A 16148-nucleotide genomic window follows, 5' to 3' on the forward strand; every position below is an offset into this window, starting at 1 on the left:
TTCCCATCGTTGCCCCAGCAGAACTGGGTAGGCCTCAGTTGTCCTCAGGAGCCACCGCACCTGAATGGACTGTCATCTCTTCCCTGTTTCACACCCCTCTCCTGTACTCCCACTTTGAACTGAGACCTCTGCCTCAGCTGCTCAAGCCCCACCAGCCTCTGGCGGGTGTGGCTAAGTCCTCCGAGAGAGCACAAGACTGCAAGTGGTGACTGGCCCTGACCCCGCGCGTCCCCCATCACAGGTGAAGCTAAATGAAGCCATCTCCCAGAGACAGAGTGTCCCCGGGCACAGGGCCCCTGTTCCCCAAGGCGCAGGCCTGGAAGGGGGCCAGCACATTCCTCCTGTTCCCACTAACCGGGATTACCACTGGACGGAAGTGCAGTTGACTGTGTTAGGTATTGAATTAAGTTCTAGAATTCTTGTTTTTAGCTTGGGAAAATCAGAAACAGTTTGCTCTGAATGTGCAGAGAAAGTTGCCCTCCCCCCACCCCCCACCAGCGGGTCTGTGGCCCCAACAGGAAACTGCAGGATCCCACCCTCATTGCCTGGGGCTCTCAAAGTCATCCCAAACCCATCGCCCAACGCACTTGCCAAGTCGAACTTTGTGTCTCTGGGTAAAACACACTCATGAAACAGAATTTTTTTTTTTTGTTCTATTTTGGTGACAAGAGAGATCCTCGATGGAAACTGGATCTGTAAGAAAAATGAGGATAGAGCCATTAGCTTAGACAATATTCCATGACCTTGGAATTTTGGTGGCTTCCCAGTTTTACCACCCCATGGGTGAAGGTTCAGCAGCTAAGATCCTCTTGTGGAAAAATAAATGATTTAGGATTCAAATTTCTGTCATTGTCTTGTCAGCTAGTTTCATCTAAACACAGCCACTTAGAGCCTGGTGTTCCCTTTAGGCTATAACGCACTTATGCAAAGTTCTTGGCAGGTACTTGGCTCAGTCAACATTGGCGCCTTCTTTTCCTGTCCCTTCTCCCAGGGCTCCCAGCAGCTACGATAGAGCCTCACGGCCCCCAAGCTGGATTGTGGCAATGAATTTTACTATGTTCAGTGCCCAAAAGGAGAGGGGAAATAGCCCTTTGCTTGTAGTGTCTCATCATTCTTGGAGGGATGCTAAGAGAGGGGCTTCCCACGCTTTAAGAAGGAGGATTCTGGAAACACCTTTTCCCAGAGAGGAGGCTTTGTCACTGTCATTAGATGGTTCTATAGTCTATGGACTGAGAAGGACACCAAACTCTCTATTTCCCTTCTGCAGTGGCTAATTGCTGAGCCTATGGAACCCAGGATGACTCAGTGTACCCCCCATGCACACACACACACACACACACACACACACACACCGACTTTCATATAACCTCAGGGTCGCTTTCAGTGGCTAAAGCACTTGTCCAAGCCAACAGATCCGCATTGGGCGTTCATTCTGCACTTGGCTCCCATATCACCTTCTAAAAACATTCCTGCCTATTGTAGTGGGTGCTTTCCCCTTAGGAAAGGGAAGCACATGTCTGTCTGTCCACACTCCGTGGACAAACAGAAAGGTAGCGGCAGGGTCCTTATGATCAGAGGTCCCAGCCCTGCTCAGCCCCTTCCACTGAGATTCTTGTCTCCTTGCTGCCTTTCCCTACCTGTGGACACCACTTGTTGACCTGAACCTATCCGTTCTGCTTATCTCTGAGAACTTATAGGGACCCTGCATACTTGCCTAGACCCAGAGCAGACCCACAGTAGGTGTCTTCTCCATAGGCACCTTCCTTCACTAGCAGACTTCTAAACGACCTCTTCCTGGCCTCAGTTCCTGGCTCTCTACTCTATTTATGCCTTCTCCCCAAGTCATCTTAGCCACTGCCTGTGGCTGTATATCTCAGCTATTTCTAATCACTCCTACGCTTAGAGCTAAGACCGGGCTTTTCCGCTGACTTCCATATATCCATCTGCCTATGTGACATGTCCTTTTGGTTGTCCAACATCTTAACGGTAACAACGAACAGAACTCTTGATTACTGCCCCCTCCTGTGCCTTGTGCCTCTGGCAATGGCACCTCAAGGACTCCTCCTTGAGGCTTCCCTTCCCTCATCGCTTCATTCAATCTATCAGCAAGACTTGCTGGTTCTATATCCGTAAGAGCCATCACCCTGTTCCAAGTGCCATCTTTGCCTGCCTAGAGCAGTGCAAACAATTCCCATCTCGTCCTCCTCCCCCTTTTCCATTCGCTACTTGACAGGACCTGCAATTATTTTGAAATCTAAATCAGCAGCTTGAGAGACTTCCCTCTGAGGGGAGAATGAATGAATGAATATATGTAAAGCACCCGGAACAGTGCCTGCACACAGGAAGTGCTATATAAGAATTTGCTCTTGCCCTGCTGCTGGGGCTTCCAACCCATCTGGAACACAACAGAAATCTTCGAGGCCCTGCCTGACCTTGGTCCCTCCAGTGGCGGTCTCGGCTTCAGTCATACTGGCCTCTTGTCTGGCCCCCAAAACGTGTGAGGCTCCTTCCTGCCTCAGGGCTATTGAATTTGCTATTCTGTCTGCATGAACACAGACATATTTGCATAGTCTGGCTCTTTCTGCCATGTGTGCCTCAGTTCAGAGAAGCCTTTACAGACCAGCCTGTTCCCAGGAGCACCCCCCCCCCCCCGATCATTCTGACCTTCTCTGTTCTTTATCAGATCAACTTTATGTCTCTATTTCCTTCATAACATTTGCCACACAATCAAGAGATCTTGCTTATTCGTTGACTTGTCAATTGTCTGTCTGTGCCCTCTAGAATGCAGGCTCCACCAGGGGAGGGCTTTTGTCCGTCTTGGTTTACTCCTATCGCACAGGGTACATACCCCAGGAATATTTAATGAATGAATGCATTATTTAATTAATGAACACTCCCCCCATCTGCACTCTGCCTTCTAGCTTGGATGTCAGGTAAGCATTTGTGTCTCCCTGTGAATTATTATCCCGTTCCCCTCTCTTGGGGGCCTTGGCCAGCCTAGATGCACTGACTTTACCAGACCTCAAAGTCCCAAGCCTAGCCGTCGGCTGTTGGTGGACCTTGGTGTCATCAAGTCTCACCTACCCGGTGTGGTGCTGGGCACATGGCCAGTACTGACATGTCACAGCCGTGCTGCCCCACTTGCCTGTTGACAGAGTTCGCAGGGGTTCTTGTGGGGGACAGTGGGAAGTCAGAGTGGGAGACACTATGCTTGACTAGTGTCCAGGAACTGTCACTGCAACCTCTAGGCTTCTAGAAAGGCCTCTCCTGCCCCCTGCTGGTGGTGCCATAATCAGACCCTCAGACTCACAGTGTCTACTCAATGATGGGATATGACCCTGTAGCACAGGCTCGGACAGAAGCAGGTCTGGAAGAGGCTAGGCCTGCTGAGGTCGGTTAAAACGCATTTCAAGTGCCCCAGTGCCATCCCAGTGCTGGAACAGTAATTTGACAAAAGCAGTGGGTTACGTGGAGAAAGGCCACCTCATCAGGGCTGTGGGGTCTGGGAAGGACCCTGTCTCAGGCCACTCGGGGTGGGTGGCACAGCCTCCCTCTCCCTCAGGGGAAACCAGAGTGGTCGAGGGACAGCTCTGTGCAGAGAGAGGACTAGCATGTCCCTGGTCCCTGGTCGCTGGCCGGACCAGCCTGTCAGGTTGGAGACCTGTCTCTGGGCTGGTTTTGCCTGGCCCCGAGAAAGCTGCACCCTAGCCCTGCATCCAGGCACCGGGCCCACCCTGAGAGGACATAAGGAGTTACCCCTCGGAGCAGAAGAAAGCTGGGTGAAGTTCGTGCACTGCGTGCGTTTCTAAGTGACATCCGTGACATAGGGCCCACCAGCCACTTGAACCCCCACCCCCAACACACTCGGGGCTTCAGTCTCTGGGGTCTTGTTGACTCTGCCACTGATTCACTCTCAGGCCCTGGGAGGGTGACCTCCTCCAGACCCGGGACGGGTTTCCATTCCTCTCCCCTCCTCTCCATTTCCCCCTCCCGGCCACCTTCTCTTCCCTTCCTTGCCATCAACCATCTCCTTCCTCCCCTCCCTGCACCCTCCGCGCAGGGCTCAGCACTGTGTGAACTGCAGTATATATGATGCTTCACATTAAGTAACTGGGGTCCCTGCCATTCCCGGGGTCTCTCAGCTCCGGTTAAAGTGGAAGGCAGCGTCTCAGTGTGGCGCTGCCTGTCTTAACATCCGACACCTGTCCTTGGAGCACACAGGGCACTGCCTTGAAAGCGGAGGCTTTCTCAGGTATCCTTATCGGCTAGAATTCCATGACATTTTGGATGTATATTTACTGTGTAGTCTTTTTATGGAAAGGGATAGGATTTTCCATTTACGGCCAGAACTAAATTTCCCTTGAAAATAAATGCGTGGAAGTTAAAAAGGAAGCTAATTAAAAAAAAAGAGGAAGTGATATTACAGGTGTCAACCCAGCGAGAGGGATACTATCATTACCTCCATTTAACAAAAAGAAAAATGAGGTGTCAGGAGTTAAGGAACTTGTCCCAGGCTCCAGAGATCCTGGGTGTGGATCGGGATCTGACGTTAAACTTGCGCGCCTCGAGGGACAGAACCCAAGCTGACACCCGTGGGCCCTGTTGTAAGGAGCCTCTAGAACAAAATGGCTCAAGGGCATGCTTCGGACTGCCGGTCACCATCTACCCATCCCCCGTGACCCGCCTGGCATGTCTGAACATCCCCTCAGGGCATCCTCAAAACCATCGCCCTTGGAGGTCGTCACTAGGCCCCCTACGTTAGCCATGGCGTGGCTCTCACAGAAGTTAAGTGATGCGTCCCCTAAGACCCAGCCACCAGGGAGCAGAGTCAGGCCTGGGACCTACTCCAAAGCCTGCATGTTTCCAACCACCCCCATGGTGGTAGGAGTAATAAGACCCGCCACCTGGCCACCTTATCTTATATTCCAATAATCTTGAGAAGAAGGCCCCACGGTCTTCCCTGTTTCTAGATGGGGAAATAGAGCCTCTTGGTGGCTCTGGAATTTCATGAAACTTAAGGTGCGTCCACAATAGTCCCTCGATCAGGCAGCAGAGCCCCTGAGCAGGTGGTGAGTTTACTGTCTGGGTCAGGCTTTTGAGATACTTTGAGCATCTGTTCCCACCTCGTGCCCTGCTGTGGCCGCTCCCTGTCCATTCTGGGGCCGGTGGAGGTCTGGGGGTGGGTGGAAAAGCTGCCATTACCACCCGACCAGCATTAGCAGGCGTTCACTGCAATGGGGACTTGGCACTGGGGACAACTGTGGGTGCTCCTGGTGCCCACCCAGATCCCCACCAGCTCTGTGGTGTAATTCATGCGCCAAAGCTCCCCTGGGGTCGAGCTGAAGCTGGACTCCCCGCTGACCTCCTCCTCGCTCTACTCCGTCCTCTGTCCTCTTACCTCCCTCACTCCTTTTTCCTCCACAAATCCTGTGGACCCAAATCCCTGTCTCAGGCTCTGCCCCTAGGAGCCTGGCTAGGAACCTCCGCTCCACGTCTCCCATTTTCTCCCGTCCGGTATCCCAGGCCGGTGGGGGTTGGGGAAACCTTGGTTTGACAATCCCAGTATGGGTCTGGCATTGTCCAAGAGCGTCGGGGCTGCTTGACAAAGCCAGGTGACCTTGAATCCAGGAAGAGTCCCTCGGTTCTTAAGCTTTCCCCGAGAGGCTGGGGGCTTGGCCCACCCATAAATTCCCCCTTTATTCAGAGAAGGAGAGACACTCCCTCGGCCCGGTCCTGCAGGGACGGTGGCTCGGTGGCTTGAGGACCAGCTCTGCAAGGGGGAGCGGGCACAGAGGGGGTCCACGTACCTGCCGGGCCGCGGGCCTGGGGTTTATTCACAAGGATTCAGTGATGTAACAGGCAGCCCCCAGGGCTCCCAGAGCCACAGCGGCAGGCCCGAGAGCTTGGAGCACGTGAATTACGATGAGTGGAGTGTTTTCTTGCAGGTTCTCTGTAGAGCGAAACAGAAAGCCCACAGGTTGGGGGAAGCTGGGACTCTAGTGCCCGTCTACAGGCAGGGAAAGCAGAAATCGTAGGGTGGCCTCGGGATTTCAGGAACGCCTTCTCCCCGTGACCGAGCCTCCTCTCAGGGGGACACAATTCCGCCCACCCCTTCCAATAAATCCCTGTCGCGAGAGTCCCTGCGTCTGAGGATGGGCTAGCCTGGGGTGCCAGCTCCCCGGGACACCCAGGGAGCAGGGTACGAAGGCGGCGAAGGCCGCGGTGTGCCAGGCCCCGTGCCAAGCATCTCACACCCAGCGTCTTCCTCAAGCCTGACAACCACCATGTGAAGCGGGTTGTGTCACGTGACTCCATTTTGGGGGTGAGGAATCTGAGGAAACAACATATGACGCCCACCACACGGGCGAGGAAAACAGATGATCACGCTCCCGAGGAAGGCTTTGACAAAATGCAGTATCCATGGTGACATCAATCCTACTGAAGTAGAGAACCTTATTCAACGTGACTGTGTGTTTCAGGCCAAGGTCTCACATTCCACTCTACCAAGGGGTGTCAAGATGATGGACCCTGGATTCCTTGAGCGGAATCAAGACTGACACGTCTTACCCCGGCCAGACTGGATCTCTGCCCCTTCCCCTCACTTGCCTAATTCTAAGTCTTTTACCTTTCCCTCTGCCACCTAGGATGCTCTGTCTTTTCATCTTAAGCCACAGAGGATCCCAAGACCCTTTTTGACTCAGCTCAGATACCAATGACACTGCAAAGTCTCCCTGGACCCTGATTTAGGAGCGAGCACTCTTTTCCTGAAGCTCTTAGAACATCTCTAGGACAGACGTCACTTTCCGGCTTGCATCTGAGATCCCAAGGCCCAGGTCTCAGCTTACCACGTAGACGGTACGGTTTTTAAGGGTAAAGTTCCCTGTTCTGGTTTTCCTCACAGGGCTTAGTATTCTATCCAGGACAGGTTCTCCCGCTTGTTGGTTTTAAAGTGATACGAATCCGTGGCTCGGCTTAGCACCAGATGGATAGGAATACTAAGTGTGTGGGAGGAAAGTCAGTAAAGGCGAGTGGTGGGCAGATCATTCCTCGACGGGGACTTACCAGGTTGTATTTTTGGCTTTACGCATGTTCTCCCAACACACCTGGGTATCCGTTTGCTTCTCGTATGTCTGAGAGATGGTGCTTTTCAAGGATGGACAGGAGAGGGGATTTGGTGGTGGAGACACCAGCCAAGAGAAGGAGCAGGATGAGGGGGAGGGGGAGGTGGGCTCTGCTTCTGGGTGAGGGGTGTGAGATCCCCAAGTGGGAAGCCGCTTCGTGGACATCGGGTGAGACCCTGAATACAGGTGCAACTACTCTGGGGCCCAGAACTGGGGGCAGATGATGAGGGTTCCCCTCCAACCAGCCCTTGCACAGAGCCCTGCGCCACTGGGCAGGGGGACTGACACGTTCAGTCCAGTTTTCTGCACAGGGGTCTTCCCATGAGGGGTGGCTTTCTCCTGATGGCTCCGTGGAAGAGGAAAGGAAGGCCAGATACCGTGGAGACTCTACGGGAGGCTGCCCAGCCTGGGGGCATGTCTCCTGCGGAGCTGCCGGAAGTAGCCGGCAACCGCTGAAGGAGTGGGGATCTTGCTATTACCAAGGGCACGTGTGAGTTGCAATCAGCATCTGTCACTAAAGTCTGGGGGGTAGTGCAGATGCGGGTCAAGAACCAGAAGCTCTGAGCTGTGGTATGGGCCAGAGAAGGCGGCCAATCGCCAAACACAGCATTTAATCACAAAGCTCTGGGTGACAGGGGATTTACTAAGGGCTGTGAGGGCATAGTCTCTGAGGAAGCAGTGGGCCCATGGAGAAAAGAAAAACGTGCCTCCCAAAGAAGCCATTTTCAGTAAGGAAGAAAATTGGCACCCCTCCGTGCAGGGGGGGGGGGTACCCTGGGGGTGTGGGTCTGGTCAGAAAGGGCAGGGTGCCAAACCCCAGGAACTGGCCACCCCGGGAGAGGCTTCCTTTCTGCCTGGGCTTCCCAAGAAGTTACCCATGGCTGCTACTATGGTCCGGGGCAGAGCCTGACCCCAGGAACTGTGTGCCCTGAGGGTCCAGCCCCCCACGCGCTCCAGAACCTGTAGAAAGTGAGGAGGCTTGGAAATCCTCTTCCTGGCATGGTCGGCCAGGGTAGAGGAAGGAGGACATCAAAGATGCGGCTGTGACACAGGCCCAGACGACGCCAGCAAGCAGAGCTTCCGGGGCAAGCGGAACAGGAACAGAAGGCCCGTGGCCCCGCACGAGTCAGAGACCCTGGATGGACAGAGAAGGAGACAGATGAGGGACCCCCGGCCTCCAGGAGGCTGGCAGGAGCCAGGGAGACACAGGAGAGAGAGCAGGGGAAGCTGGTTGTTTTAGGGACCGCAGCTCCCTGGGGATTGCAAAATCATGCCGTTAACAGCTCACACCGGAGCAATGCTTCCTCCCTCCCCTCGTCATTATCCTCTCGTCTGTCAGGACAACCCTGCCGAGTGGAATATCGCCATTCTCAGTTTGCAAATAGGGAAACAGAGGCTCAGAGAATATATGGGCTGTGCCCTTACAACAAGTAGATTCAAGAAGTGGGCTTCGGCTCCGGGGTGCTAACTCATTCGGTGCTCCTTCGACAGACTTCACGGGAACGGACGGCAGCAGGGGACCGTCTGCTCGGCGAGAGGGGGCATCTGACATTGGTCCAAGGTCCATTTGCCCGGGGTTCACTGACTTATCCAGAAGCCAGCTGCTGCTCTGATTTACGGTCCTTGAGACGCCTCCCCAAACTTGTCTCCCATGTGTCCCCTGCCAAGGATCCCAGCGGAACTCGGAGATGCTGTGCTGTTACCCAAGGGGACTTCCGGGCGGATAACTCCCTCCTCGTGCAGTGACTTCAGGCCTGGCTTCCTGACCGAGCTACAGGTTCTTCCGACCAAAGCTCGGCCAGCGGTCCACCGGGCAGACTCAGCACCCTTCCTGCTTAGATCCGCCCACGACAGATACTTTTTCTGGAATGGGGAAGGAAGGGACTCTAAAGGCAACACTGGTCTTTTTTCTCTGTTAAAACAATTTTTTTAATAGGCTTTTAATTCCTGTACATGACATTTACCCCTTAAAGTTTTCAGTGGTTTCGGTCAATCGACAGAGGTGTACAACCATCATTACTAATTCCAGAACATTTTCATCTGTCCCCCAAGGAAGCCCCATAACCATTGAGCAGGCACTGCCTTCCCCCACTGCCCCCGGTTCCTGGCAAGAAATTTGCCCATTCTGTACCTTTCATAAATGGAATCACACATGTGGGCTTTTGGGGGAGTAGCTTCTCTCACTTAGCCTAATGTCTTTGAGGTTTACCCGTGTGGGAGCACGTGTCAATATGTCAGATAGTATTTCATTGTATGGATACCCCTCACGTTGTTTATCCATTCATCAGGTGGTTGATATTGAGTTTCTTCCCCCCACTTCTCGACTATTATTACTGAAGCTGCTGTGAACATTCACGTACAAGTTTTTGTACGGATGTTGTGTTTTTAATTCTCCTGGGTATGTACCTGGGAGTGGAATTGCTGGGTCACATGGTAACTTCAGTTTTTTTTTTTTTTTTTAAGTTTACTGATTTGAGAGACAGAGAGCATGAGCTGGGGAGACAGGCAGAGAGGGAGAGGGAGAGAAAGAGAGAATCCCAAGCAGGCTTCATGCTGTCAGTGCAGAGCCCAACGCAGGGCTCGATCTCATGACCATGAGATCGTGACCTGACCTGAAATCAAGGGTCGGTTGCTCAACTGACTGAGCCCCCCGGGTGCCCCTGTCCATCTTTCGATTATAGCCATTTGAGTGGAAGACTTGTACTTTCCTGAACTACAATGTTTTCTGCATACAAAGAGATTTGGATTTTAGAAAATGGCACCCTTTATTTAAATAAAGGCCTTTGTCCCTTATCGCCAACATTGTTTCCCACTCCGGTTCAAAGGGAGAAAATTCCTCTGGCAGAAGAAGTGTAGGGGGTCCACTGTAACCGCTGACAGGTCATCACTGTTTCCTGCTCGGCCATCTCAATAAGCAGAACCCTTTCCCCAGGGGTGAGCTACATGCATTCATCAAAAGATTTGGGGATGGAAAATTTTGCTTTCTACAGATACCCGTTCTGAAGGCCGTAATCCAGAAATGTTTATGTCCGTGGTTGATGATCACAATACACATGATATATCACACTTATAACTATTTCTACATGTTAAAAATGAATTGATTCTTAGCCATGGAAATAGGATTGTTGTCACAGTGGTATGTTGGATCTGGCTCTCTGACTAAACCCCACATTTTTTTTTTTTTTTTTTTTTGTATCCACACCGTCGCAGAGGAATAAGCTGCAGCCCAGAGAGCGTGGCCTGCTCAGGACCATAGAGCCACCGGCACTGGCTCACGGTGAATTCAACAGAATCCCAGAGAAGGGTGTTCTTCCTCCTGGGGAAACCACCGGACTCTTGGGACCAGAAGGTCAATCAATGTCACAGTGAAGAGCAAGGGTAGTGGAATCAGAGTAGATGGAGGCTGCCCTCTCCCCGCTACTACTGCTTGCTTGAGAGTGTGTGGTTTGATTTCTTTGAGCCTCAGTTTCCCCATCTATAAAAGGGAGACGATGATAACAGTAGCTCCTTTATAGGACCGTCAAACGGGAAGGTTAACATAGACAGTTGAGCCGAATGCTGGGTACATCGTTGATACCCAGTGGCGAGAGTTAGTTAGTTATTACCACTATTAGCAAAAGTATGAACCAGCCCGTCTCCTGAACGCCACTCGAATTCCCTCTACACAATCCAAGGTTCATTCGGACCCCGGCTACCCAAGAAGACGGGGGACCACTTTTCCTAGACAGCCATTCCATTTTCAGACAGAACTAATCGTCGGAAATGTCTTCTTCGTGTTGAGCAGAAATCTGCCTATCTACGGTGTTTTCCGCAGGGAAGGCCGCCAGATTTAGCAAATAAAACTGCAGAATGCCCTTGGGGCGCCTGGGTGGCGCAGTCGGTTAAGCGTCCGACTTCAGCCAGGTCACGATCTCGCGGTCCGTGAGTTCGAGCCCCGCGTCGGGCTCTGGGCTGATGGCTCAGAGCCTGGAGCCTGCTTCCGATTCTGTGTCTCCCTCTCTCTCTGCCCCTCCCCCGTTCATGCTCTGTCTCTCTCTGTCCCAAAAATAAATAAACGTTGAAAAAAAAAATTAAAAAAAAAACCTGCAGAATGCCCATGCCATGTTAGGACACACACTAAAAAATCATTTGTCTGTCCGAAATTCAAATTTTACTGGGTGTCCTGTACTGTATTCAGCAACCCTACTCCCGGGCGCTTAGTCAGACGTCGGAGGGCAACACGGAGCAAGTGTGCTCCCGACATTCACTTGACAGATTTCCTCCGATGCCTTCAACCAAACCTCATACGTCAAATGGTTCTTGCTTCCCTGCCCTCTCATCCCCCATTAACCTGCACTATCTCTTTTGGACTGGTTTGTGAAGCATCTTTTACAGCACACAAGGATAGTCCGACGAGGGCGGAGTATGACCACCTCCCTCGTCCTAAACCGTATATTTCTGTTAACACATCCTTGCTTTTTATTTTTGAGCAGCCGCACGGCACTCCTGACTCCTGTTGAGCTAGTATCGTCTCAGAGCCAAGGCAAATGTCGACATGTACGCGTGGCTGCCTTCTTCATTGAGACTCAGGATGGTGGGGAATGGCGAGATCCAGGAATCCTAGTCTCTTGGGTAAACGCGAAAGCCCCAAACCCACACACCCCACAAGCACAGGTCCAGGATACGTGTCAACCAACGCCACGACCCGAAATGAGCCAGCCTCTGGGGGACCCTGTGCCCACCTGATTTCCTGGATCGAGAGGGTGCTTTTGTGGTAGGGTCCGGAGGCAACCCGCCCAGGGCCGGTGCAGGGGCCCGGGCTGAGGGTTTGCTTTCTGGAGCTGGGAGAGCCTGGGGTGCAGGCTGCTGGGGGACGGATCCAGAGCTGGGCTGCGGGGTGGATCCAGGGCTGGGCTGAGGGGTGGACTCCGAGCTGGCGTGCTGGGGTGTGGACTCCGAGCTGGCGTGCTGGGGTGTGGACGACTCCGAGCTGGCGTGCTGGGGTGTGGAGCCGCGGCGTCTGGACTCTGGCTTCTTCTTTTTGCCCTTCCTCATGGTGGGTTCTGTTCACCTACATGTGGACCTACATGGAGCTGCCTAATCTTCCGGCTCCCTCCTGGAAGGGGGCCGTTTGCCCCTGCCCTGGGGGAAGGCTCTGCGGACCTCAGCCCCGCAGAGAACAGTCACCTACAGCCCTCCTGTGAGGTCACAAAAGCCAGGGGGGGCTCCTGTGGCAGGGCTCTGCGGACAGCGTCCTCTGCCCACACTAGCCTGCTGCCCTCCCTCCTCCCCAGTTACTGGGATGGGCAGAAGGCACCTGCTGGGCCCTCCAGCACCTAGTTCCGCCCGGCCACAGGGCCTGTGACAACCTGGACCCCCACGGTTCTGCTACCGGAGCGCCTCCTTCAGGCACCTCCCCGCTGGTGTGTTTCTGGGTCCCTGTGCGCTTTCTGTTTCGCTCGGAGGCACCCTGGCTGTGAAGCTCATGTGACGCTCAGCTCTGTCACCGGTTTCCACATACCAAAACCAAACGATTTCACCACGTGCTCTGGGAGTTTTAGGTAACTTTACCGAAGACTGGGGAGTCCGTGGATCAGCTGTCCCCCCGTCCCCCCTGCCCACTCAGGTTCTCTTAAAGTAGCTTCTCCTTTCTTCCCAAACCTGCCCTCCCTCCTGTGGGAAGGGGCAGGGGATCCCCAGCTGTAATAAGAACCCTTAGTTATGGTGAAAGAAGTTCCCCCGAAAACATACCAGCTTTGTTCGAACTCATTACGCTGGCAACAACTGACTACCTCTTAAACCCCAAAGTCGTCGGGTCGATCAGGGGACTCTGAATCTTTCCTGAAGGTAAAAATATGATTTTCCTTTTAGGATGGACGCGGATAAAGCATTTTTAAAAGACAACCTGAAATGTCACACTGACTGCAACACAGGATGTGTTCAGATTAGAAGACCCTATCTCCACTACTGATGCATCACCAGGTGGGTGAATAGTCAGCTGTTAACTGCATGTTCCTAGGGGGTGATGCCCTTGCTCCAGGACAAGGTTAAGGGCAGACATAGCCAGAAGGCACCTCCACGCAAGGCCAGAGCCAATATGAAATATGAAATGACAGAAAGTAGTTTAGGGATTCTAGAGCCTGAAAAGAACTTAAAGAAGAGAAACTGAGGTTTAGAGAAGTTAAATCACCTTCCAAGGTGACACAGCTGGTTGGAAGCATCGACAAGGCCAAATTCTCATTCAGAGCTCTTTCATGATTTCAGAAGGCAATAGGGAATCGGATCATTATATAGGCCTTAAAGTTAATGAATTAAAAAAGGTCTTGAGAAGATTGAAGGAAAAAAAAAAAAAAGGCACCAGGGATTAGAAGGGGAAGATGGCTCAGATCGATAAAGTTGCATCGAACTTGGTTGACCCTTAGCATGAGGAGGTTCAGGGAGCAGGTGAGTAATTCCCTGAAGTCAAGAGCGATGGATCCCTCTGGGGGATTCAACTTAGAATCAGAGACTGGAAACCCGGGTCAGGGACCCCGTCCAGATAAAGCAGACAGATCAAGAACTCCTAAGGCATTCATCTCTGCAGTATTCAATTTTCAGACACCAGTGGGCTTTTGCCTGGGGTTTCCACCTGGTTCAACCCAGGGTTTCTCAACCTCAGCTCTACTGATATTTTGGCTCAGATAATTCTCCTGTGTGTTGGAGAAGTTTAGCAGCATCCTTGGCCTCTGCCAAGAGATGCCACTAGCATGTCCCCCCTGCCCTCCCCGCCCCAAGTTGTGGCCACCCAAAATGTCTACAGACAATGCTAAATGTCTCCGGTGTGTGCGTGTGTGTGTGAAAATTGCCCCTGGTTGAGAACCACTGGTTTAAATGAATTAGATAAGGCAAACTCATGTGGGTAGTATTTCCTGGTAGATGAAAGAAACGTGCCACGTCATACCGAGGGGCCAAGTGGCACAGAAAAGAAGTCCCTGTTCCCGGGGAGAGTATGGAGGAAACACAGAGGAGTGAGAGGTTTACGGCAGTGGAGAAAATACGGGTGTGTTCTTTAAGCAAGAAGCAGGGAGACAGTGCCTATAGAGTGAGGCTGGCCCAGAGGGGCGAGGAAGAATGGCATTGCAGGACTTTGCTAGAAGGTCTTCCGTGGCCCCCCTGCCTTCTGGCTGGAGCACAAGGTCCTGGCAGGAGTCTGACTCCTCTAGAACACAGTCACAGACCAGTGTCCCAGGCTCGTTGACCTTGTCCAGCCCTTGGCAGCCGCGAGCGCGGAGGCCTGCTTCCCTGCATGTATGAAAGCCCTTCCCCTCCATCAGACCTCTCTCCCTTTCTGTCCCATCTTCCAGATCCATCCCAAGTGGACTCCTCTCCTGCTACAGCCTTTCTTGAGATCCCTACCTGGAAGTGACCTCTCCCTTTCCAAGCCCCAGATCATTCATATACTGCGTGGAGTTAGGATGACGTTTCTCCTGTCTTTTCACGTGGTCCCTGCTCACAGGCAGTGAATGCCCTGGAGGGCCAAAGACCAGAGAAGAAACTCAACACAAGCCGCTTGAAGGCGACGGTAGGAGGAAGAAGAAAGCAGGAAATCATTGCAAGCAGGGTGGGCATGGACAATGGGGGACAAGGCACTCACAGACTGCCTCACCATGGGGTTCTTTTCAAGGACGGACTGGGGCTTTCTGGCCTTGGCTGAGGACCACCCAACAGTCTGAGCTCTCCTCCCGGACATGGCAGCCATGGGGCAACCTCATGGACTATTCAGGAAAGTGAGAAAGATGGAGTCTATGGGGGATACGAGGTCAGGCAGTCAAGATACAGTTCCGAGGGTGTTAAAATCCACACCCAGTGATCCTGGCCCTCTGGCTGTGTCCAGGGCATGAGAGCAAGCGTGTCAATATTTGTCCTGAAGCTAGTGTCGTAGAGTTGGATGAGACCTCAGACACCAACTGACCCTTGGCCCCCACATGTCAGGAGGGCAACTCGTCCTCAGAGGAGACAGCTTGCTCTCTGGTCACCAAGTGGGAGGGTGGCAGAGCCTTGAGCAACTGGACATTGGACCACCCTGCCCAGAGCACTGGTGCTCTGAGCCCTGCTGCTGCCTCTGGAGGGGACTTCAGAGACAGAAGGCACTTGGTGCTCGTTTCTGAGCCCCCTGTCCAGGGCCCTAGACCCACAGATCGACCCTCTGGGCCCACAGGCCTGGATTCCTTGATAGGAAAGCTCTCAAGGGCTGAATAAGAATCGCGCAGTCGGCCAGCTACTCTGACGTAGCACCTCTTCCGGAACACAATTGCGAGGCTAAGACCCAAAAAGCCCTTAGTACAGTGCCTGGTTCACAGTAGGCAGTTTTTACTGTAAATTGGGATTTCTTTGGAGGAGAAGCCTCCAGAACCAAGCAAGGAATAAGTGGATGTGAAGAGGAAGGTGTGGGCCCAGGTCCTACAAACTCCCAAACCTGTACCTTGCAAAAAAGTGTGATTTGGAGTACGGGGCAAGGGGGCAAGGGGTCGGGTGGGTGGGTGCAAGTGTAACTCTACACGTTAAATAAATTCGAACATTTTCGACCGGAGATCGCCCCGTGAGCACACCTGGGGCGAGAAATCTAATTAATCTGCACCCAGAGTGGTGCAGGTAGGGCCACGAGGAGAGGGACGGTGACATCGGGGGCTTGTCCACCACACTGGACCAGCACAGCACTCCCTCCGTTCTTGCAGTTTTCCCACACCCCCGCTTTCGGGCCCCTCACCATCCGTCCGGGTCTCCGGCTGCGCTAGGGGGACGCAGCCCCGCGCTCGGCGGCAGACGCGCGGGACGTCCAGGCTGCCCTCGGGGCGGCTCGGGCCGAACACCGCCGTGTGCACCTCCACGGTGGGGCGGTGCGGCGCGAAGGCGCTGCAGAGCAGGGTCTCCACGGGGCGGCGCGCCTCTTCCTCCTCTTCGGGCCGCGGCTGCACGACGGTTCCGACGAGCGCGGCGAGCGGCTGGCGATCCCGCGCGTGCACCTGCTGCAGGAGCAGCCGCGGCCGCCGCAGGTTGGAGCGCAGCGGC

The 16148-nt window shown here is 53.4% G+C and overlaps 1 protein-coding gene and 1 long non-coding RNA gene across 3 annotated transcripts; one reads left to right on the forward strand and one right to left on the reverse strand.

Moving 5' to 3' along the window:
- Nucleotides 1–644: 644 nt before the first annotated feature.
- SPATA3 (spermatogenesis associated 3) lies at nt 645–12276 on the reverse strand. Of its 2 annotated transcripts, none has more exons than XM_047871450.1 (4): nt 11843–12276; nt 8082–8256; nt 5808–5950; nt 645–693 (listed from the first exon to the last, which is right to left on the reverse strand). In XM_047871450.1, exons 1-3 carry the CDS (start codon nt 12153–12155, stop codon nt 5845–5847), a joined length of 594 nt encoding a protein of 197 aa, XP_047727406.1. In that variant the 5' UTR covers nt 12156–12276; the 3' UTR covers nt 645–693; nt 5808–5844. The 2 variants fall into 2 exon arrangements, with proteins under 2 accessions (XP_047727406.1, XP_047727407.1); XM_047871451.1 differs by lacking the exon at nt 645–693 and adding an exon at nt 7063–7143 and having other exon boundaries at nt 5874–5950.
- A 63-nt stretch (nt 12277–12339) lies between these two features.
- LOC125173294 (uncharacterized) lies at nt 12340–15595 on the forward strand. Its single transcript, XR_007154986.1, has 3 exons — nt 12340–12661; nt 12972–13082; nt 14444–15595. It is a non-coding gene; the product is annotated as an uncharacterized LOC125173294 (long non-coding RNA).
- Nucleotides 15596–16148: the final 553 nt, after the last annotated feature.

The sequence above is a fragment of the Prionailurus viverrinus genome, chromosome C1, assembly GCF_022837055.1.
Source record: "Prionailurus viverrinus isolate Anna chromosome C1, UM_Priviv_1.0, whole genome shotgun sequence".
Classification (NCBI taxonomy): Eukaryota; Metazoa; Chordata; class Mammalia; order Carnivora; family Felidae; genus Prionailurus; species Prionailurus viverrinus.

Excerpts from the sequence above, each read along its gene's own strand:
- SPATA3 (XM_047871450.1), bottom strand. The coding sequence starts at position 12,155 with ATGAGGAAGGGCAAAAAGAAGAAGCCAGAGTCCAGACGCCGCGGCTCC. Across the intron at positions 8,257-11,842 it reads CTCTCGATCCAGGAAATCAG|GGTCTCTGACTCGTGCGGGG; the intron begins GTGGGCACAGGG and ends CTGTCCATCCAG. Across the intron at positions 5,951-8,081 it reads AGCCTCCTCACTTTCTACAG|AGAACCTGCAAGAAAACACT; the intron begins GTTCTGGAGCGC and ends TTCGCTCTACAG.